At 41.6% G+C, this 24,518-nt stretch overlaps 1 protein-coding gene across 3 annotated transcripts in view; it reads right to left on the minus strand.

Moving 5' to 3' along the window:
* Positions 1-24,518, minus strand: part of Cntnap2 (contactin associated protein 2) — a 2,025,293-nt gene that overhangs the window by 114,757 nt on the left and 1,886,018 nt on the right. For all 3 annotated transcript variants that reach the window (XM_010638580.2, XM_033764477.1, XM_019209676.2), the window contains one exon: positions 6,356-6,449. In XM_010638580.2, the coding sequence (XP_010636882.1) occupies positions 6,356-6,449 (94 nt within the window). The remainder of the gene's footprint in view (positions 1-6,355; positions 6,450-24,518) is intronic.

Raw genomic sequence — 24,518 nt, forward strand, 5'->3', positions numbered from 1 at the left:
ATGCCACCCTATCCGGCTTCTCTGCCACTGCTCCTTTATCAACTGGCTCTTCACATCCTTGTTTCAAACATTCTGAATGATTCTTGTGGTTCCTCAAAATTTTCCTCATAGCAGGGTGTATTTGCAAAGATGCCACAGCCATCCCTTCTGCCCTACCATGCTCCTTTGTACATCTCCTTTGGCCAAGAGCCCGCAGCTAAAGTGGTCTATATAACTCCTAAGGCTGGGTCATAGAGACCTCCAGCTGCCACCTTTGCTTGTTGGAGCCCAGTCTCTGTGCTGGAAGGTAGCCCAAAATCTAGGTTGTGGAGCTTTTAGAGAATCTCCATGCTCACCTCACTAAACTACTGGACGGCTGGCCCTCCTTTGCTGCTGGCTGTGTGAGTAAGGCCACAGTACAGGAAAAACTGAGCAGGGTTACTCTAGGCCAGTCGTGGCACTTACAATTCATAGTGGCTACAGGCATGGCAAGCTGCATCTAATGTCCTTGTGTCTAGCTGAAACCAAGAAGCATTGCAACCACCCTGTCAGCTCTCAGAATTGTGAAAAATAGTACATCATTGTTTTGAGACACAAGGATTTAGGGAGCTTGTTGTGCAGCAATTGGTTACTGGAAGCCCTCTCTTTTCCCTGCCCTCTTCTTCATCCCATTCCATCACTAAATGATTTTAAACTTCCTATCACTCATTTCCTTCTTTAGTCACTTCTCTGGTATGCCTTCTTTCACTCCTGGACTGGGTTAAGAGCCTGTTCTACTTCCTCCCAGAAAGCCCTGCTGTGCGGATGCCATTCTCCCCTTCTGACCCACATTGCAGCAGGCCACTTGGTCCACATTTCTGTCAGTAAGTCTCCAGTAAATTGTACTCCATGCTGTCCTGGATCCACCTGCTTGTCATCTGCATCTGATGGCACCTGGAGGTGCCATGGAACACTGGAACCAGGATGTTCCGGAATACCTATACTTCCATCTTCCATTTATCCTGCTGCTTGTCCTTCTGGCTCTAATTGCTCTTTTATTGTTTCTTTTTCCAGCTAGAATTTAAGCCCACCAAAGGTGGAAACCGTGGCTGCCTTGGACACCGCTGATACTCTATAGCATTACACAATGATACGGATACTCTAGCATTATACAAATCCAGGCACCTATGATGAATACATACTTATTTAATAATAATGGAATAAAGATAACTGATATTTATTTGCCAGATACTGTGTTGCCTGTTAAGCATGTATTATTTTGTTGACTCCTGTGAGGTAGGGACACTTATTCTTTCTATTTTTAAGCACAAAGAAAAAGATGCACAAGGTGAGAGCAAATTGCCAGCCATACAGTTCGTGAGTAGTAGAATAAAACCTAACACCCAAGTGTAGGGCAACAAAGCCTCTTCTTAGATTCAATCTTTATGTATCAGTCAGGAAAGACAAGGCCATGCAACATAACAAATATCCCTGTAGTCCTGATATTTTAACAAAGTAAAGGCATTTTTTTCTTTCTCATGCTATGTATTCATTATGAGTCAAGAGAGTTTTCTGATCATTGTGGTCACAGACGGAGCCAGGTAAGTGGAATAATGACTGTTTGAGGTTTGCCAGTCACCATGCCAAAGTGATCAAAGAATCCCAAGTTTTCCATCAGTAATGAAATGTTCTAGTCTGGAAGCCACATATATTTTTTAAAATTCATCACTTTTGGGAAGAAATATCTAGCAAGCAACGTAATGCTTATCACAGAATGCCACTTTCTCAATGAATGAATAAATGTGTCATTTTCTGCTGTGTAAGGCTTTGCCAAAGTTCTAGAAGGTTTTGGAAAATCCTAGAGTAAAGATTTCTCATCACTAGAAAGTAGTGTAGAATCATATTATTCAAAGTTTGGATTATGATAGAAATGATAAAATGGCTACTGGTAGGTACCTACATCTCTAATCAGAGTTGCTTTGGATAATGAAGTAGTATGGCATACATTAGGATCTGGGACCAGTACGAGCTACAGGCTATATTAAATTCATGTAGATATAAGCCCACCTTTAATTTTACCTCCCAACACACTGCAATGTCAGTAGAGCAGTGGTTAATCTACATTAGCACTCAACTTATTTCTAAGCATGGCCTCTCTACCTTTTGCAGAGCAGTAATTGCCTTTTTTTTTATAATAGAATTGATCTACTTCATTATAATTTTATACTATTGTGGGTTACAACATGGCACAGTCAGTTTGAAAAAATTTAATAAAAATGGGCTCAGTACTAACTTTCTAAAAGGAAAATGAATACTGCTCTGAACACATTCTAATAAGATAGAACTTACAGTGATGTGATGAGCAGTATACACTGACATTCTCCTACATTCATATCTGTAATCCATCCACAATGTGGTATCAAGGAGTCTGAGTATAATCATCCCGCAGATCTCAAGTGGAGTAGGCCATCCCTCTTTAAAATCACATTTCTCACTTTTCAGAAAAGAAACCTACTCCCACTACAGATCTTCATGTTTCCAGGGTATTTGGGCTTCATCTAATCTGGTCAGTCTCAACCCGAATGCTCCTCAGTATAGAGTGCAAATTTCCATTTTGTCTTTGTTACCAGCACGAGCCCTCTCACTCCAACTGCACTGTTGCACTGTTGCTGTTGTTTCCTTACCATCACGTGCCAGGTTCAGTTCTTTGTTCACTGTGCACAAGGACCTAGGAATTGATGTGGGACCCATCACGACCCAGACACATACCAAACTCTCCATGAATCCAATCCCTGAGATCTTTTTCTGGACACCAAGAATTTCCAAGAATTAATTGCTTGATTTTAGTTAAGTGCTTTCTGTTTTCTTTCTTTCTTTCTTGGTCTAAATGCAAGATTCAAGTTTCATCTCATTATTTTTATGCTATGTTCCTGTCAAGATACTTGCAAAGTGTTTTCTTTCCTCCAGTGAACTGGACCCTCCCTCTCAATTGGGTGTCATGTGCAAACTTACTAAACTTGTGTCTTTATCCCCAGAATTGGCAGAAATGTTGGAAGAGATGAATGACATAGGACCTCCTACAGGTTTCACATTATATTTATCTTCTTTGATCTACGGGATTTCTTTTGGACAGATTATTGACTCTGTTGCTAAAAACCGGATACATAAATTCTGGAATGTCATTCAGGCAGTAAGTGGATAAGAGTGGATATAATTTCTACTCTGTGAGCCTTTCCTGATGGCAAGTTACCTTGACTTTATGCTGGAAGGGCTTAGAGATGTATAAGAGTACATGATAAAGTTTTGTGGCACTTGACAGTGATCTCACTTTTACATCTAAATTGTATTTCCTCCACACTCTTTGTAAAGCTCACATTTGTCCCTGAGTAGCTTCTGTTTTTTTTTTCTATCCTTCCTGTGTGTCCTTTCCCAAGCAGTGTTCATCAAAGAGCTCAGTGTGAAGCCACATTATTTATTTAGATCCATCTCCTTCTCTTTCTTTTTTACAGGATCAGTTTCTGGTTAGCAGCTGACCTAGCAAAGCAATGACTGGAGGGCACCAGTCTCTAAGGACTTGCTGGCGTACAAGAGATTTGTTGCAAGTTCAAGTCATCTTGTCAGATGAATATTTACATAGCTGGGGTATGCAAATGAGGTTGTCGCACAGTGAAGTACATGTCACTTTCAAAGGAAAATTGAAAAACACTCCTTTCTGATTCTGTCCCTATTTCATGATCAAACATTAAGGATTATTAGCTTGAAGGGGTGGCCAATGACTGTTCTCTCTAGGCACCCAAAGTTCCTTCCTTGGGTCTTCCTGTAACTTCTTTGATTACATTAGCAGAATTTTATTTTCAGCACGTCCAGTGATGTCTTTCTTGCTTTTTTGTCATTGTGAAAGACTCAAGTGTTGTCAGGCAAAGCTGGGCTCATCATGCTACGCCTCACACTTCTCAAACACCAGCTTCAAGTGGACAAGCTGGGTGGCTTTAAGCCAATGATTCTCAAATGGTGGTGATTTTGCCCTTGTGGTGGGACTTTTAACAATGTCCAGAGCTGCTTTTTGTCACAACTTGAGGATTTGCTTGTATCTATGAGTGAAGGCTGAGGATGCTGCAATGCACAGGGCAGCCCCAGAGCAGAATTTTCTGACCTTACTGTCAACAGTATCAATGCTGGGAAGCTTTGCTTTAAGAAAAGAAACAACAGTTCTGAGCCTGGGTGCCCTTATCGATAGCACAAGGATTGTGTTAGTCTTGCCTCACTATGACCAAATTACCTGAGGAAGGAAAAGTTATTTTGGCTCACAGTCTCAGAGCCCATGGTCAGCTGGTTTCATTAACTTGGACTTGAGGCAGGGCAGCACATCATGGTGGAAGGGCATGGTAGAGCTAAGCTTCTCGTAGCAGCTAGGAAGCAGAGATAGAATGCTCCAGAGACGAAGGAGCCAGAGACAAAACAAACACTTTAAAGCCACAGTGACCTGCTTTATCCAATTAGTCTTCACCTCCTAAATGCCCATTCAGCTAGTGAACTCACCAATGGTCTTTTCCACTTGATGAGGTTTGAACCCTCAAGAACCAGTTACTTTCCCAAAGCTCATCAGCTCTCGACCCAGGAGACTCTGGGAAGACATTGTAGTTCTAAACCATAAGAAGGTTAGCAATAGTTTGGGGTGGTGTTTGGAGGAGTGTAGAGAGCCATACACATACAGCATATAACGCCATGATTGACCAGCAGCAGCATCAAACAGCAGGATTATTTTCCTTACTTATGAATCAGGCATTGTGTTGGATTAGCCCTAAGATGTGATCAAGCTTAAATTCAAACAATAGCTTATTTACGCCAGAAATATTTTTTGAACACTTCCTGTATGCCAGGCACTAATCTTGCTGCTGCAAATAGATTGAAACATAAAGTTCAGAAAAGACAGACAACAAACTCAACCCTGAGGGAGCTAACAACCTACAGATGAGCATTCACGTTCTTCATCTCACATTTGAGGAAATCCAGCCTCTGAGAAGTTAAAGTAATGCAGCATTAAAGTAACAGGCCCACGATGTCAACAGAGACAGGCTTGAGTTCAAGTCTAACCAACTCTGTCTGATTACTAAATCTATATCCTTTTTATTCCATCATTGCCAGATCCCTGATGAAACCAAACCAAACCAAACCAATTCACAAATCAAAGGAAGTTCAGCTCTATAACTGTTTTATATATATTTATATAATAAATAATATATATTTATTTAAATTATATTTACAGATTTGGAGATAGCCTTGTCTTGGCTCAAACTGTCTGAAACCAGAAAGTCCTTTGTTACATAAGTGACCTTTAGATGCTGGCGCTCCAAACTCCACCCACAAGCACATTGAGACCACCATGTTCTGAGCATGCATCTTACGAAGAGGCATGAAGGTGGATCACCCATGTACAAACCACAGATGATGTCATATTAAAAAATTTCCAATCATCTTTTCCCATACCTCTGATCACCCTGATTTTTTAACCCCTAAACTTGGGGAGGTGCTTTTGAGTTGGGGGGTGGGGTATTTGGCTCTCTGGTGAACAAAATTTCTTGCAGAAATTATGGCTTCAGGGATTGGCAAAATGGGTCATGAGCAAAGTGGGCCTGGGTGGGTAAAGTCACCACTACCCACTGGATACAAAGAAAAATGACTTCTTCCCAGAGGATACAACACCATTGACTTAATTTCCATCTCCGATTCCCATTACCCATTTTCATGTAAAAGAGAAATGGCATGGGCTTCACATTAAGCATCTAAAATTTCTCAGCTGATTACCTGCATATTTTCACCTGGATAGCACTAACCTCCTATGTGGAAGAGAAAGGCAGGGGCGACTCCTAAATTCAATCACACACAGGGAAAGGGCATTCTAATTGCTATTAAATTTGCAAATAATATCAACTAGCTTTCTTGTAGGTGAGAGGAAAAGAGAATTGTGTGGAAATGCTTACATAAAGAAAAAGTTATTTACTCCTCCTAGAGGTCTCTAATAAACCAAAGAGCACATTTTATGTACAAAAGCCATAGGTATCATTGTGTCCTAGTTGAGCCACCTGCCAAAAAATGCTGATTCCATTTCTGTCCCAGACTCAGAAGCCCCCAGTCCCAATCACAATGTGTCCAGAGGTGAATTGGTAGCTTTAGAAAGTATCACATGAGCAATTGCCCCAAAGATGATTTGGTGATGCTTCTCTTGGGCTCCACTCAGAATTAGTTTAATTTTCTTCATGGAGAATATGCTCACGACTGACCTTAATGAGAAAAACTTACCTGGCAATGTTAAAATGCAAATTCACATCAGCTAACATAATTCTCACACTAGATGTGTTCCTTGCACACATTTATAACTAATGAACCAAATTCTTACCTATAACTTTTCCAAGAAAGAGCGACTTGGGAGAATTGAAGAGTGTGTCGGATGAACTTGGCAGATGGTAACTCACAGAAGGATAATGATCGAGCTGCACAGAGAAAACAAGGGACACTGTTAGGAGAATGTCGCTATCCTGCACTGGAACCAAATCTTCCCTGGGAGATGACATCACTCTTTGAACCCTGGCTTCCTGTTATCTTATTTTATCAGTGCAGACTTTGAAATCCAGCCTGAGAAAATGGAAGTCCACCTCTTCCATCTTGTGGGTGGAGAGTGGTTATTCGAAAAGAATTTGAACTTATTAAATGAAGACCTGCGTGAGCACAGACGTAAGTACTGCAGTTTAACACAGTTTTCTTGTTTTTCTCTTGCTATGTGTTTTGAGCTTTTAACAACAGTCTAGTTATGTTTCCCCAGAGCTTTCTGGGTTTTTCTGTGCCCACTTCTGCACAATCTCCGTTGACCCCATTCATTCTTTGGAAGTTAGTTCCATACCTCCTGAGGGTGGCCAAAGCAAGGGTGTGAGTCACAAAACAGGCTTCACTCCCCTATTCTGTGTTCCCATGGGAACCACATGGATTACGCAGAACAAGGAGCCAGAACAAGCAGGCACTTGTTGAAGGTGGCTGCACGGCCCCTGAAATTGCTACACTCCAGTCCTTGCTAGTGACTGGGACTAATGAGGTGAAAACCCTCCCGCTGGCAAAGATGGAGGACCAGCTGTGTCCTCCGTGGCAGACAAGGTGTCAAGGAGAAAGTACAGGGAATGAGCAAGTCTCCCACCACATTGGGAACTAGAGTCTCTGAAGAATAACCATTATTAAGGCATATGCACAGCTGACTTGGGCGACTGCCCTGTAGAAACTCTGAGATTGTTGAATAGGCAAGATGAAGTGTCTCAGTCTCTCATCTGCAGGATTTTTGAGAGTTTTGACCTGAAGAACTGGTACTGTTAAGTTTTTGTGCATGTGTAGGACTGCAGCAAAAGTTCAAAGAGAAAAAAGAAACAAAGCAGACATATGCATATTTGCTTTTACCTTTGAAAAATGTTCTATAGTGCCAAATGCATCACTAGCAAGACACTTATTTCAGCCAGAAAATCTCGAATGTTTAAAAATCTGATAAGATTTCTTTGGAGCAAAAGCTGTGTGTGCTGGTAAATATTCGCTGGCTGCTTTGGCGCCATCTAATGGCACATGTGGGTAACTGCAGCTTTATCTTAATTGTCAAAAGTCCCTGACAAGGGACTATCCTACAATTCCTCAGGGTGACATCTCCTCAAGTACTTCTTATCATTTAACCCATTTTTATGAAAAACTTAAAAAAAATGATGGGCCTGCAATTTAGCTCAGTGGTGCCGCCACCTGCCTCGCAAGAACAAGGTCCTGAGTTCAATCTCCGGTACCAAAACCAAAACTACAACAAGAACAAACAAACAGAAACATTAAAAATGGTTACAAAAATAAACACTCACTATAGAAGATAATAATACAGATTTTCAGGAAAAAGTCTCATTTGGTGATAATTAACGGTGATTTTAAAATGTATATTCTTACATTAATTAGCAAGGGTGAAATGGAGAGGCGAGGCTGAGAGAAGTCTGTGGAGCAAACCTTTTTACAATCACTTTCAGCTGCTTATAAACCCTTATTCCCATACGTCTTAGTCAGTTTCTCAGAATTGCTACTTTGTGTTTATGCACTGAGGCCTAACTGCTTTTAAAACTTTTATCTTCCTGATAAGGAAGATATGTTGAATGTTTAAATTTTAAAAATTGTCACAGTAAAAGACGCATTGCCATGAATTCCTCTCAAAATCCTCCCCTCACTTTGCACATATAGTTCTTGCCATTTTCTGGAGTTCTGGAAGTCCTCATTTGTGAGTGTCTAGTTGCGCTGTTGTTTCTATCTCGATGTCCTGAATCGAGTCAAAGTATTTACCTTTCAGGGTCAGTTTGACCTTGGAGAAGAGCCAGGAGTCTCTTGGTGCCAGACTGGCGGGCAAGGACACATCATGCTTTTACAACCCTGCCTTTCTGTTGATGGCACTTGCAGCAGCACTGACCGTCTTTTTGAGAATACCTCAAAAAGACATCCTGAAAGAGGACATCCAGAACTGCTTCAGAAAGTGGAAGGAATGAGGGGAGTATTTTGAGGGGCAGTAATGGCAATGTGTCTTTTACAGTAGCATGTCTTTAAATTTTAAACAATCATAGTATATTTTGATCACTCCTTTAACGTGTGAAATCCTTGTTTCCTTCCCCTTAGCCTGTCTTTATCGTTAATCCTCAGGGCCAGCTAGAGACCCTGAGAAAGTCAAGAAGTTTTGCTTCCCAACAGCCCGTGCCCTTCAAGTTTGTCTGTCCTGGGATGTGCTCCCTCAGCCCTGGGTGCTGGTAGGAAACTGCCTAGAGGTGCCCCTATATCTGATAAGTGTCCTTTATCACAGGTACTTCTTATATTTGCACCCCATGTTTTGTCGACTGTGTGGGTTCTGTCTCCTGTCTAGCCACAGGTCCAATGTGCTCTGAGCGAGCAGCTTCCCCAGCTGTGTTTGAAGGAAAACATGGTCCTGGGGGCCCCTGATAACATGAGGAACGAGGGAGCATGTTCTGAACGACTGCTGTGTACCAGGCTTTCTATGGGGATTTTCATGCATTATTTTATTGACTACATATTAAATAGTTATTTTCTTTATTTCTTTTAGTACTAGGAAAAAATACAAAGTCACAGTGGGCAGGATTGGCCTTCTTAGCCAGCTACACCCGGCCTCAGGGACAGACTGTTCAGCGGTGGGGTGACAGTGTCTCTTGAACTGAATTAGCCTGCTCATGTCAACTAGGAAGGGAGAGCATCACCTGCATTTTAAATATTTCCATTCAAAAGACAAAATCAGATAAGGCAAGAAAAGCCCAAGTAAATGACAGTTTCTGCGTTTTCACTCAATATGCCAGGTGTCTCCCCTTCCCAAATGAACCTGGGTACATTTGCCACGGTTAAGTGTAATAATTCGAAGATAATTTCTTTGGGATCTGAGTGAGCTATTTTGCTGTACATTTAGCTGGTGGTCATTTTGCTGGCAGTTAAGAGGTGATGAGAGATTGTGTAATAGAGTCTCATTAAAATTAAAGACTGTGCTTCCACACGCCCCAGGACAACCTTAAGGGGACACTCATTTGCTCAACATTTACCAGTAAGCCATTAAAAGCATATTGATGCAGGCTGGGCCTCATGTCCTACATATTGGGTTTAAAGCTTTAATGTCTGGTCAGGTATTATTTTGCAGTTTCTGTTCATTTCCATTTTTAAGCCACAGTTTGCATTGGCAGAGTTCAAAGGGACTTTATCTGGCTGTTTATGTTTTGGGGATGAAACAGAAGAAATCCCTGGACAGTGTGGACCATTGTGGACTGATGGAGGGGGTAGTCCCCTCTTCTGAGATTAAAGGACACAGTTTTGCAGCAGCCCTGCCACTATGATGGGGACAGACTTCTGGGGCTCCAGACAAAGCTCTGAGATTTCCTGCAGCCTTTCTTAATCCCCAAGGCAGCCAGGAGGCAAAGCAGAGGGGAGGAGCCAGAGAAAAAGGGCCAGGGACCAGATCTAGTCCCCAGGTCACACCCTCTAACACACCTCTAACTAGGCCCTGCCTGCTAAATTGCACTCATGACTCAAATTATGATCTCATCACTGGATTACTGAAGGCAGAGTTTCATATTCCAATCTCCTTCCAAAAGCCCTGCTTCAGAATGCATGAGCCTTTTAGGAGATACTGGGATGTACACAGGCAGGACTTCCTGTCTTCTCCTTGCCAGGGTCACTCTCACAGGGCTGAAATGTACAGTAGCTCCTACATTTCCTACACAAGGGAGGAGGGCAGCGGCAGGGCCGAGAACACCGTGTCTGTGCCACGGAACAGAGGTGATATTAACATCATGAAGCCACCTTGGACTTCAGTTTTCTCATTTGTAAAACAAGAGGTTGGATCAGATAATAGGTTCTTTGAGAATGATTCACTGCTATGGACCTCAGGAGCAGTATTTTTCCACACCCTGTGGCTTTGAGATGATCTTCTTCCAAGATCCAGCTCTAAGATATGGCCTATCAGGTGTCCTTCAAGGACACTCTCACCACAGCCCATCAGAGATGATGGAAAGCAGGAAGAGGGACAGCGTCCCACAAAGGTGTGATCCTCCTATTTTCAATTCTGAGATTCTGTAACAATGGCAAGCTCACAGGGGTGGGTTGCTCTTTCCCCAAAAGTTATCAGAGTCTGAAAATAAAGGATCCAAGAGACAGGTCTTTCTTTGCTGTTCACATGCATGATTTTCCCTTTCAGAGATGCCAGGAGGCTTTGCACACGGGTGGATAAGCAATTTTAAAATGTGAGGTATTATTATAAGTACTCATTACTATTGTCATTATGCCATCTTTATTATGGTAATGTAATCAGTAAAATATTTCTGCCTCTAAAGGCCAAGTGCAGTTGAAATCCTGCCGTATTGGTGCAATTAAAAGAATTAGCGAGCCCATTAGGTGATTTGTATTTTATATAAAAAATTTCTCAAAATAGTAGAAAGAAAAGATTAGCTTTCACATATTGATCACTTTCTCTAGTCTAATACGCCACCTACTGGAAAAATACTAAATCTTATTTAGAGCATTGGATTTTTCTTTTTAAACCAGAAAGCCTTTTATATCAATAAATAGGCATAACCTTAACATACATATCATTGAATGGATGGATAAAATTTTCATTTTACAGCTGAGTAGCATTTCATTAATGATACAAACTCCAAAGGCATTTATATGAATGGCCCTAAAACTATATAATTGTTCAAAGAAACTAGATAGAAAAATTTAGTTCTTTTAGATTTGTGCATTTACTTACAAATTCAAATTCAGAAGACACTTATCAAGGATTAAAAACAACGTCTGAATCAATATCTAGTAATTATATTTCCAACTCCCTTTATGGAAGTCTAGTATGAGAATACAGAATGGTTGTAATATAATTTTATATTTAAAATCACTTTAATAGCCACTAACTGTTATCACTACACATCATGAATACTTTAGATGTTAATTTATATAATGAGCATCAAGGAATTATATTCTATGGCATATTTTCCCTGGAGAACTCAAGGCAAAACACATTTTGATAACTGGTAAAATGACTTTTCAGGAATAAAGAAAAGCATGCAAATGTGTGGAAGAAGGGCAGAAGAAGAAAAAAAGGGAAGAAAAGTAAAAAACTGAGGAGAGTTTATTTTGAAAATACTAACAAATATAATATTGTTCATATTTTTATAACGTTATGGCTTCATTTTGTATGAATTAGATGAAAAGAATAAAGAAGCCTGAATGAAAATGTCGAAAGACAGTGTAGACCTGGTAAGTTTGACCAGGATCTTTCTTGTTTTGAGTCTTTCTCTGCCTCTGTAACTTTGATTTGTCCCCTGTGCTTCCAGGGATTGTTGATATTTGCATCCTGGTGAGGAGCCAGGAAGCTGTTTCGACTTCTTGCAGTTGTGTGTGGTGCTGACGTTGCTCCTCCTGAGCTCAGGCCAGTGTGCATTGGAGCTGGTGGCTGACCTCATTTTCAGATACTTCCTGCAGGCCACTTGTTGCATCTGGTCCAGATTTGAGGACCTCACCGAAAGCTATGCCTCTCCCAGGAGTCTAGGGTTAGTTAAATCTAGGGATGTGAGCATTTGTGGCTCAGCTGGGGGCATTTACGCCATGCAGTCCTGAGAAGATGACACCTGTCTAGCAGTTACACCTGCTGAATAGGCTCCCAGGGCACAGATAAGTGATCATAACAGGGTATCTTGACTGCTGAAGGGGGCTGACTTTTTGCAGGAAGAGGAAGACTTTGGCCTAAGGCTCAACTTGCCTTCCCTGTCTCCTGGTCGGCAAACATGTGGCTCCCAGTACCTCCTCATGCTACCTGAAGCTTTTGTGAGATTTTTGCTGTCCAGCCACCACACTCCTCGTGAACTGGGACGGGAGGAAGCAGACAATATAAAGAGAAGATGGTTCAAGTGGGTTCAAGGTGCTTAGATTCTTGTTTGGAAAATATGACTTATGGAATAAGGAGGGCATATAGTACTATAAAATCAAATATGAAAATTGAATATAAAACATCACCCCAGATTCTAAAATATCCTGATATAGAGAAAAACTGACATTGTGGTTCAACTTTTAGACTGGCATTATGGAAACATCTGAAGGAGGAAAGCATAAACCCTTTCTCTCCCAGGGAATGGGGGTGGCCAGCCTCACTGCTCTCTGGGCCGTGCTTTGGAAGTAATTGGGAGGACAACACGGGGTGAACAGAGGACAGATTGGGGAGCACTTGGAATGTGAGCAGGCAAAGTGTGGATTTGGTTTATACATGGCTTGGGCTGCAGTTTTTAATCAATCTATCGTATCTATTTACTATCTCTCTATCCTTCACCCACCCATCCACCCATTCCCCTGCCAATCCATTATCATCTATCTATCTACCTACCCATTCACTAATCTATCATCTTTTTATCCATCCACCCATCCACCCAACCACTCATTCAACCACTGGTCTGTCTGTCTATCTATCTATCTATCTATCTATCTATCTATCTATCTATCATCTATCTGTCATCCTGGTGTGATGTTACACCCAGATTTTTATAATTGCCATTTGAAACCACAACTTCCTTATGAAGAAGTCGAATCCAAGGTTTGGCTTTGTCAAACATCTGGGCCTAAAATTTTACATCCCGTTTTGGAAAGAGTAACTTGTTGCTGTCCATAAAAGTCAGGGAGATCTGGAGATGAGGGAGGAAGGAGGTGGCAGCCAAGGAGAAGAAGTAAGAGGGAAAGCAGAAAGCCCAGCACCGATGGGGTGAAGGACTGTGGGAAGTTCAGAATGATGGGCAAAAGAAGTAATGAATAGCTGATAGACGATGTTCAGCGATTTATCATTTAATATGCCATGTGTTCCTCCCCCAATACTGACATGTTCAGGTAAAGCTTCTACCTGCTGAGTGCTCTATATGGTTACTGTAAGTATCTATACACCAAAGGGGATCATAGTGAGGAGGTCACTGATGATCTTCACTAGAGAAGCTTCAGGGAGCAGTGAATGGCAGTCCGGTGAGGAGGGAGATGTAAGGGGAAACAAAGGTGAAAGCATACACAGCAAAAGATCTGGTGAAGGAACTGTATCCAGAATATATAAAGAACTCTTAATATAAGCAGGCAAATGGGGGCTGGGGATTTAGCTCAGTGGTTCCGGCACCTGCCCCTCAAGCACAAGGACCCGAGTTTGATCCCCGGTATCAAAAAAAAAAAAAAAAAAAAGCTTGTCCTTTAAAAATGGATACATATTGAGGATATACTCCTAAGTGAAATAAATAAGTCACACATGTGTAAATACCGAATAGTTTCTCTGGTGAGAAAAACTATAATAGTACATAAGATCCTAATGAGAGAACTGGCCACGTGAAATAGAAAGAAAAGGGCTAAAGGTGTAGGGAAAGTGGGAAGGGTAGGGGAAAGGGAATAAGGGAAAAGAAAAAAATAGGAGAAAATGAAAAAATGGAAATAAAGTGTTTGTAAATGGGGAGGGGAGGAGGGGGTGAAGGGAGGGCAGGGACAAGGGGAAAAAATGAGAATCAAGACCTGTCATGTAAAGGTACAAGATCCCAATGATGAATGTAATTGTACTGTACCTAAAATGTACAAATAAACTCAATAAAAGAAGAAAAAAAGAAGGCAAATGACCCAATACAAAGGAACAAAGCCTTGGGAACTTTACAAAGGATTTATCAATGGTCTATGAGCACTTGAAATGTCACTCAACATTACTAGTCAACAGGGAGATAAAAACTAAAACCAACATGAGCTACTATGACATACCCAATAGGGTTACAATTAAAAAAAAATTGACAGTATCAAGTGTTGGTGGGTACATGGAGCAACTGAAATTCTGTTGTGCTGGAGGAAATACAAGATACATTTTTTATAAAGTTAAAAATATACTTACTATATAGCCCATTAATTTCACTTGAGATACTCAAAAGAAATGAAAGAAATATGTTCACCATATTCATATGTATGCAAATACTCATACAAGGTTTATTCATAATAACTCCAAAGTAGAAATGATCCATCCATTGAAAAGTGAATGAATAATCCGGTGTCACTATAAATCATAAAGGTGGTACTACCCAGCCATGGAAAACACACCTGCAGATACACAAAAGGCTGAATCTCAGGATCCTTATTCAGAGAGAAGAGAGCCAGACAGAAGACAACAGGACCCATGATTCCATTTGTGCAAGGCTACAGAATAGGGAAAATAAATCGATGGTTTACAGAAACAGAAATTTGAGCAGTGGCTGCTTGGGATAATGGTTGGTGTGAATTAGTGGGAATGGGGCCTGAGAAAACCTTGTAGGACGTGGGAAATGTTCTAAATTTGACAGTGGTGGAGAGTATGTTTGTCCAAACTCATCTGCGCGTATACTTAGTGTGGATGTTTCCTTGCAGGGCAAACCTGCACTACAATAAAGTGGGTCAGGAATAGAGAATGGGAAAAGCTGACTTGAAACAACATAGCTCACTGTTTCCAAAAGTTTTTTTTGCAAAGAAATGCTTCCAGTTGAGAGAAAAATTCCGCAGTTCATTTGCCAGTGGAGAATGAAGACGAAGGATGGACCGATGTCCTTGTGTAGGCAAGATAGCCTTAATGGCACCGTGTGAGCTTGGCTTTCTTCTCTGCTCTTTCCTGAATGGATGCATTTCATTTTAGAATTAGAAAAACACCATAAATAATATTTTAGGAAAACTCTATAAATAAAATAGTATTTTGGAAAGGAGAATTGTGTCTCCAGTATCTAGTGATAGAAACAAGGACGGACTTGGCCAATAAGGACTGTTCTGACTCTGAAATAATTCTAAGTACCTATTATGATCAAAGCTTGCAATTTACATTGTAGTTTTAAAGGGAGACCTTGAAGAGAGTTGTGGCAGTTGTCTTAATTCTCCTAAACAGGGAAGAAAGTAAAGGATATTATCATAATCAAATATAGTACAGAGGCACAAAGAGACTTGGGCCAAATCCAAGTCTATAGTCTCTATTCAATATTCAGTTTAATACACATGACTGGGTGCAGGATATCATGCTAACTGTGGTTAGAAAGGCAATTTTCCAACTCGTTGTGACTCCAGATTTGCCCTTCACTGTAGCCTTAATCTGTGCTTATTTTTTTTTAAAGAAATGAAACTACTTTTTACTGTTGTCCTTTCACTAACCCAGGCAACTGATAGTTTTCTTAAGTCAATGGCTTCCAACCATCACTGAGTTTTTGCTGGATGATGTTTTAAAATACTGGGAGAAGATTTCAACACAGTGTTTCTAATCAGGCTAAATTCAAGGGCCTTATGATTCTAAACTTATTTAATAAAATAGCATTTGCTTCTTTATTAGCTGGTCCTCCAGGTTTATCATTTCCTCAAATAGTGACCAAGGACTGACTCTCACATACAGGGATATTTAAGTGAAGGAACCTCAGGTGTTTTTATTTATTGATCTTTTTAAGGTACTGGCTTCAGTATTTAAATGAGTTCGAGTTTGTTTCTTGAATGGTCTTTCGGTAAAGCTTAAGTTAACCCAGTTCCTTTTGCAATTGCAGTTCTGTAATCTTAGGAAAAGACTAATAATAGAAATGAACTCATTTCATGTGGTTGAAAAGGTTACATTTCTATCGATTCTAACTGTAATATAGTTAAAGTCCTTGATGTTAAGGAAACAACTCAGTAAACACATTTTTTTAAAACTATAGCAGCTCCATTGGTATTACTTTGCCAGTAGGTTTTTGGCAGCAAAAACGATATTCAGGATGGAGTCTGAAAGTTGGCATTATCAGAGGACTGATCACCGCGTCCTTCAGTTCTGTTCTGGGTGAAAGAAGAGAATGTGTGCCAAAGCAGTGGGACATGGAGAGCGACTCTGGAATCTGAGGACCATAGCATGGACCTCAGCCCCAGGAGTGGCCAGTTCTGTTGGCTCTAGAAGGCAGTAAAGCACTGTTCCTTGGCAGTACTGAAGTTCTAAACATGGTGTTTGGAGCCTGTTCTCAAAGTGCAGTGTGGGGAAGGCTGGGAGAATTTAGTAGCAGTGGAGAGGAAACTAGAAAAAGCCAGGAGAAGTGATGAAAGAGATAAGAGGCACCTTGGCGTCTCTGTGGATGCAGCCCTGTGAGAATATGATTGTGCACATTGAGTGTGTTTACGTGTGTATGTGTACGCATGGTGTGTCAAAGCTGGAACAAAGTGGGCTGTGATTGTTAGCCTGGAGGCCTATGACATTTGACTTGGAACTCCAGCATATCTTCACATCTACTACCCCTGGCAGTGGGAGAGTGAGGCCCTCTTCCTCCTCTTCCTAAACATTATCACCATGTTCTAAAGGCCAACATCAGGTGACCTGGGATATGTACAATATATATATAGTCCAACTGCTGTGCACACAGTGCTATGGGAACATCAGCTCGTTTGCTCCATTTTATAGACTAGGAAACTGAGGCAGAGGTTAACTCACATTGGCTAAGTTGCTGAGCAGGCCAGGCTTCTCTACTGTGCCAGCCGAGATCCCTCTGTCACCACAGGGCTGGGCTGGCACAGGGCAGTTCTGGGGCTGCGTGTAGAACAGGGGCACCCAGCATCCTCTGGCTTGTGACCTCCTCTCCTCCGTGTTCCCTATATTTCCTTTATCCTGTCCCCTTTGCATCCATCTCTGTTATGGACAGGGCTCCAGAGGTAGTCTGGGAGCTCCAAAACCCTCAGTCCCTTCCCTGTTACCCACGCTGTGCATTTGTGGAGTTCAGCTAAAGGGTGATCTCGTGAGCACTGGTAGAAACCACAGAGTTGGTAATCTGGATCCTGAATCCATTTTCCCAGGGTACCAGGTATCAGGCAGGGAGGTGGGACAGACTAATCTCAATTGTCCTCAGGGTGTGACTTCTGCTCTCGTCCTTGGGTGACAACTGTCAGCCAGGATGCTTGAACACAATGACAGCCATTCACTCAATTGTTTCATTTATTCTCGAGTCTTCCTCCTTCCTGATGTCCTGCCTCTATTTTTTCTTCTCATCTATCAGCCCAGTTCCTCTCTTCTACCCATAAAGCCTTAAAAAAAAAAACCCCAAAACCACTTCCCGCACCAATTTGCCATTTCCTCATCTCACTATTAGAGAAGGGGTGACTGTTTCCAGAGATGACTCCAGGAGAACATGACTCACATACACCGCGAGAAGCACAAAGGACCCAAGCACTCTCAGACTGACTGAGTTCATGTGTGTGCACACACCCCATTCCTCTCTAACTGGATTCTTTCTCTTATTCAGTCACTCGGCAAATGCCTCTCCTGTCAGCCCAGGGACTACTCCCCGAGCTGTACCCTCTCAGCTGTTGTTAACAGCAAGTTTTTGTTTTCATAAGCAGTGCCACATCTTACTACCATCAGTGTATTTTACATGCGATGCAAACAACACAAGCTGTAACTAATCCACACACGGCTCTGGATTCTATGAGCGTTTGCAGAAAATACAATTAAAATGGCATCATCGCGGATGGTCACTAGAGGGCGTTTTAACACCAGCTCAGGACTCTTTCCGGGCCCTGTCCATCAAAACCCTCAGGCTCAGTACCAGCCCCGACTTCCCCCGAGGGACAGGGCAGCGGGCAGCCCTTCAGAACTCTCACTTCACGTAGAGATACATTTACTTTTCAGAGTAGATAAATTTATGTGAGACAGGAACCTGCTTTTCATTTACATGTGCATAAGAAACAATCCTTGCTCCCTATCTACTAAGAAACAGTGCGGAGAATCACAGCCTCTGAGAGGTATAACAATCTGCTGTAATGCTTTGGACTTCAGGTTCCACACTAGACAAAATAGAAATCCAGGAACCTTATCTTCTTTCTTGAGAGAAATTTATGCACTTAATGTGCTTAGGGTGGGGGTGAACTCCCCAGCTTTGGGCGGATAAGCTCTGGCTGTTCTGGGGAGGAAGGAAAAGCGACCTCCGAGACCTTAAACCGGGTCAGAAGCCGCACTGTGACTGCCTTCCCCCTGATCTGTAAGATGCGGGCAGCCAAGTAAACACATTTTTCTGAAGCGTTGGAAAGGAGGTCCTGTCTAGCCTGGGAGTGCATAATTCATTTGGAGACAAGCTTGCTTCAGAAAAGAAATGGGATGCGTGGAAGTGTTGACATCTTCATTATGAGTCTTCTCCTGCTTCTGATCACATGAGTTGGATAGGATAGAATGTACTTTTTCTTAGGTTCTTCTGTTTACTTTTTATGAATTATGGAAGAGCAAATATTGAATCCTGTAGTAAGGATAAGTAAGACGAGGGGGGGTCCTCCTAGCCCATGGAGGATCAACCCAAATGCCTCGATGGGTCCCTTTGATCCATTCCTCCCTCCCCAGGATGATTCACTCTCCCTTTCTGTGCTTCTCAGCATGCGTTATGCCTGGATTGGCACTCAGTTCTTATCTGTGGGATCCTTGGTCAGCTCACTGGCCTGGGCTCATGGCAACCACAGCTGTGACCCTTCTAGGTATTGAGCACATGCTTAATGGGTTGAACTGCAGTCCTAAGGAGACTCAGTCCTAAGATCCTGTTGATAATAACACTGATGGGCTCTCTCATTTTTTTCTTTTAAGAAGGAGAAGGGAATTGGAGAGGAAAGAAGGAAACTAGCATTTCACTGGGCCATAGACTACGGCAGACATGTGTGTGTGTGTGTGTGTGTGTGTGTGTGTGTGCGCGCGCGCATGTGTGTGTTTCTATTTAATGCTCACGGACCCAATTGAAATAGGGCGTTGGGCCATAGACTACGGCAGACATGTGTGTGTGTGTGTGTGTGTGTGTGTGTGTGTGCGCGCGCATGTGTGTGTTTCTATTTAATGCTCACGGACCCAATTGAAATAGGGCAGCCTTATTTTTATTTTACCAGTAAAGAAACAGAGGTTTATTAAATTTCTGCAGAACTCTAGTGCTAGCCAGCAAGGGCCTGTTAATAAGGGACTGTTTCCTTATTTATATCTTAATAACAACTTTTGCATTGAACAATTTCAATCATGGGGGTCTCTGCCTCATCTCAGATCATCCTCAAAGGGAAATCTGGCTTTATGTGCTGTGGTTTTCCTGTCGGCTCAAATTACTAATATTTCCTTCTGGTGTATATTCTTTTTATTACTTACACAGTGAAAGGGAGACCAACACATTAAAGTCCTTCCAGGAAAAGAATTAAGTGGAACAAGTCTCTGAAGAAAAGGGCACCAAGCATGTTAACACCTTTCCTCTCTTCCAAGAATATAAACTCCTTAAAAGACACATTTTCTTTATTCCTTTATGAGTTGCCCCTTTCCTCCACCCATTTGCCATTGTCTATTCAAATTTCTTAGCTAAGTAGATATTTAATACTGATTAGTATCAATCAAAGTTAAATTAATTTTAATTGCACACCACAGTGGTAAGTGGCCTCAGGAAGTGGTATTGGTGACTACCTGATTTTATCCAAGGCAGGCTTAAAAGACAGTTGCTGTTTGGGATTTGTCCACAATGCAGGGGGCTGGGTGGTGGACAGGGATAAGTGATAATATCAATTAGAGGTCTTCCTGTTAAATTCTTAGTGATCCTCATATGGTTTTAAATAGAAGAAAAATGCATTGTTAATGATACATTCTTGAACCATCTGGAGAACATTTGTCTTGTTTTTTTTTGGTACTGGGGATTGAACTCAGGACCTTGTGCTTGCAAGGCAGGTGCAGTGCCACTGAGCTAAATCCCCTCCAAGGAGAACATTTGTCTTCATTAGCAGACTCTCTAGAACCTCCACTGTCCCCCAGGAATCTGGCTGCCCATACATCCAAGTATAGAGGTGGTCTGAGTTCAAAGCTATGAACCAGTTTGAAGGTATAGTCAAGGAGAAGAATTTGAGGTTCTCATAGTTAGGTATCTTGTTTCCACTTTTTGATCCTACTTTCTGCTTGAACCAAATAATAAAAAATTTCTAAAATACCCTTCGATGGGCCAAGGATACATAGCCCAACCTAAAACCAGAGAAAATATTTCCAAAGCCAATGAGATCTCTGATGTGTGTTAGTATTATGAATGAGCTTCTTTCAAGACCTAGAAATATGGAAAAAAATAAACACAGATTCATAAACAGACTAAGTGAATGGTTAAGATTCCTATGTATGTAGCCCCTTCTCTTCTCTTCTTAGATGTCATCTACGGAAGAAAACCATTGTAATGATATATGAAACTAATAAAGTGTTGACCTGTGCTCTGTAGAATTAAATACAAGTGAGTGTCCCATTAAAGTGGAGAATTCAGTGTAATGTTCTGAGGATCCAATAGAGAGCTGTGGGTGGGTAAGGTGCTCAGGGGAGGGAAAGCTGGGGAGTTCAAATGTCTCATCATTATTCATGCAGTCGCCTTCTTTCCTGTCAAACGTGCCTGTAGCACACAGCCAAGGCTGTGAGTTTATCATCCAGAGTAGATAAAAACTAAATTGGCCAAAGGGAAGAAGCTACAGTACATGTAATTTCAAGAGCAAGGCCCTAGGCTAGTTAGGTCAGCTTTCTTTACTTGTTCTGACATCCCTAAAAAAATTCAATGCTTCCAAACTGTTATTTTCTTTAATAGAGGCATGAACAACCTCTGATATTAAAAATTTCAGGACTGTTTACATCTATACACTTTTTGGGGTATTGGCCTTTATTGGCAGAAAGTTCAAGAGCAATAAAGGCATACATTTTAATATAATTCATCTGTGCTTCAGTGTCTAATTTCAGTCTGGGCTTTATGGAATTTAGTAAAGAACGATGCCAACATGGGAAGATGGGAAGCTATGTTCGTGTCTTCTGAAAGAATTGAGATGGAACTTTTACTAGTGTCTGATATCGAGTGCTCTGAGAACATGGGCCTTTAAGTTGGGCCTCTTATATTTCTTTAATTATGAAAATTAGGGTTTTATGACCCCAAGGAAGAGCTATTACATCATTTCTTTTAAATAATATGTTTCCCCCTATAACATTAAATTATTTTTCTCAAAGGAGAAGGTCACTTGCCATGCTAAAAATGAATGTTCTTACAAATCTCAGTAGAATCTATCTATCCGACATCTTTTTAATCTACCTCTTATCTCTTGCTTTAAAGATTTGTATCATTACTTTTATAAAATGTATATCATGCTGTATCCACTTTACTTTTCTATGCCTTTTGTTTGTTATTTAATAATACATTGTACAACTTGCACAGCCACTTTCCAGCTTGGTTTCCTCTTGGCTGTTAGAGGAGGCATCCTCCTTGGCATCTGACCTGGCCAAAGGACCTGTGTTCATCGTGAAACTGGGTACAGAGGTAGGTGTGCACCATGGAATATTATTCAGCCACAAAGAAGAATGAAATTCTGTTATTTGCAGCAAAATAGACAGAACCAGAGGGCAGTATGTTAAGCGAAATAAGCCAGTCACAGGGAGACAAATGCTCTGTGAGCTCTCTCCTTGTGGAAGTTAAAGAAAAAAAAAAAGCTGACCTGAATGGAGAACAGTGTTTACTAGCATTTGGGAAAGGTGGAGGAGAGATCGGATAAGGAAGACTGGGTTAGATCAGTACATACACATGCGTGCACTGAGGTATCAATGAACCTGATTATGATGTACATATAATACAGGGTCATAAAAATTAGAGAAAGGCCTGGGGAACAGCTCAGTGGAAGAGCCATAATTAGCATGCATGGGGCCCTAGGTTCAATCCCGCATCAAAGGAAAAAAAAAAGATTGGTCCTTAAGAATATATGATTTAGCATACATCTATTAATTAAAGTTTATTGATTGCTTAAAAGTGCGCAACACAACAATAAAACAAACCAGGTACAACACAGGCTTTGGTGTGTAGGCTGGGGAGAACAGGTCTCTCTAGATATCTGCTTTCTCGTCGGTAAAAAGGGAGGAAAGTTACCCACCTCTGAGGTACATAAATTGCAGGCTGAAAAGCACCAAGAAGAGTCTGGTGTATAGGATAATCAAAACCATTGCCAGGGAGCAGATAAATGAACAAGATAGGATACATACATGTTCCAGTTCCCCAAAATGAATGGAACTCTAATGTATCACAAACATACATGAATATTTTTAAAAACCTATTGATTGTTTTTTATGTAACTAAACTACTGGTACCATTACCATCATTGTGATTATTGTCTTAATAGTGTTTTCTTGTATTGATTCAAGGTGGGATCCCCGACATCTTTTTTAGTATTCTCAAGAATTTTTTAAAGTAAAAGAATTATCATTAGCAGATCTGATGACTTTTCAAACGTCTCTCTAACCACTTCTTTCCCTAAAGAGACAGCTAACGTGAGAGTTCAGCCTTTGGTGGAGGTGGCTTCTGTGAGTGATGAAGAGGGCTGTCTGTCCACTGTCTGGGCTGATTAGATCACCCTCTCCAGCTCTGAGCCACATTAGTTTCTGGGTGCAACATGCTTCCCAGGCTCTTCTACTGCCACCCCGAGACACTCCAGAGAACACATGAGCCCCTAGAAAACTTATTTCTATGTAAACCTTTATAGAACTTCAGCAGCTTCTCAGGCAGACGAGCACAAGTGAGCTTGGTTCCCCTGCCTGCATACAGACAGCCACAAGGCAGCCGCGAGGGACTCTGGCTTCCTAGGTTCCTCATCACATCCTGTCTCTTGTGAGCCCTGGGACATTGCCAGTTACCTGAGCTTCTTAATCTCTGTTTTCTTATCTGTGAAACGGGGTCAATAGCACCAGCTGCTCCCAGCTCATAAGGTTGAGCGTATCAGTGTATGAAGGTAATGGCTCTGTGTGAAAGTATTTTAAACACTGCATTGCAGGACTGCTAGGCTCACGCCCAAGTCCAAAGATGTCATCCTGGAGCCCATTATAATTGAACTTCCTGCCTACAGAAGGGAGAGACCCAGAACCCCCCACCCATCAGTGAATCACATTGATGGAAATACATGGCTGCCTTGTGAGTCCATAATTGAATTTCTTTTTACTTTACCGCTAATAACACCCTTCCAACAATTTCTGATGAAACTCTGCATGTGCCCTAGATGATTTTCATAGCACTCAGTATGCATCTAGGACGGTGGCCATGCGGTATTACCAATATTAGCTTTAGCATTTCCACAGGTAGCACTTTTTATTGCATTATCTCCAGAGGTCATCTTTTCTCTTCATGGGACAGAAAGAGGTTTCCATCTCTCCTGGTATACCTGGTTAACATTACATTCTCTTTTGGGGAGGCACACGCTCCCTGCTTCTCCTCGATGATAAACATCCCCCCGTGTCCTTTTGTCTCTCATGTGTCAATGTGTATCCATCCTTCAAGACCTCACAGTTACAGCACTGAACAACTATATTTTTTACTCAGTTTTGGGGGAGGGCACTAGTAATGAACAACCTTTTATCAATCCACTTGTATGTGGGGCAAGATTTCCTCTGCTAGTTTCTGCCCAGCTCCAAGAAATTACCATCACGTATAAGAAGCTTTTCTCCAACTAGCAACACTGGCATTGAACTGTTATGTGGGTGAGAAAGCTCCTAATCTTTGTTGTTATAACAGATAACAAAGCCCCAATAACACATAAATTAATACCCTGATGCAAGGTGCTGCTCCCATGACAGAAATTTAAAATTTGTAGGTGGCAGGTGGTGCGGTAAAGGATATTAAAGTGGTAATATGGGACTGATGGTACAGTGGTCTTTCTTTACCCACAGTTTGGCTTTCTGTGGTTTTAGTGACCCCTGGTCAACCGAGGTCAAAACTAACAGATGGAAGAATCCAGAAACAAACAGCTCTCAAGATCTTCATTTGCCCTTCTGAATAATGTGATGAGCGCTTGTGCTGCTGCACTCAGTCCCAACCGAGACCTAAATGATTTCTGTCCAGGGCATCTGCCCCCTGCTCAGTAGTCACTTGGTCTCCTTGCCCTACCAGATAGCTCTTCTGGAGATGGTAGCACTGTGTTTAAGTGACCCTTATGTTAGAAGTTCCCAACTATTTTTGGCACCAGGGACTCATTTCACGGAAGACAATGTTTCCATTGGTGTGGCGGGCTGGGGG

This window comes from Fukomys damarensis, unplaced genomic scaffold (genome assembly GCF_012274545.1).
Source record: "Fukomys damarensis isolate Sample0158 unplaced genomic scaffold, DMR_v1.0_HiC HiC_scaffold_16, whole genome shotgun sequence".
Classification (NCBI taxonomy): Eukaryota; Metazoa; Chordata; class Mammalia; order Rodentia; family Bathyergidae; genus Fukomys; species Fukomys damarensis.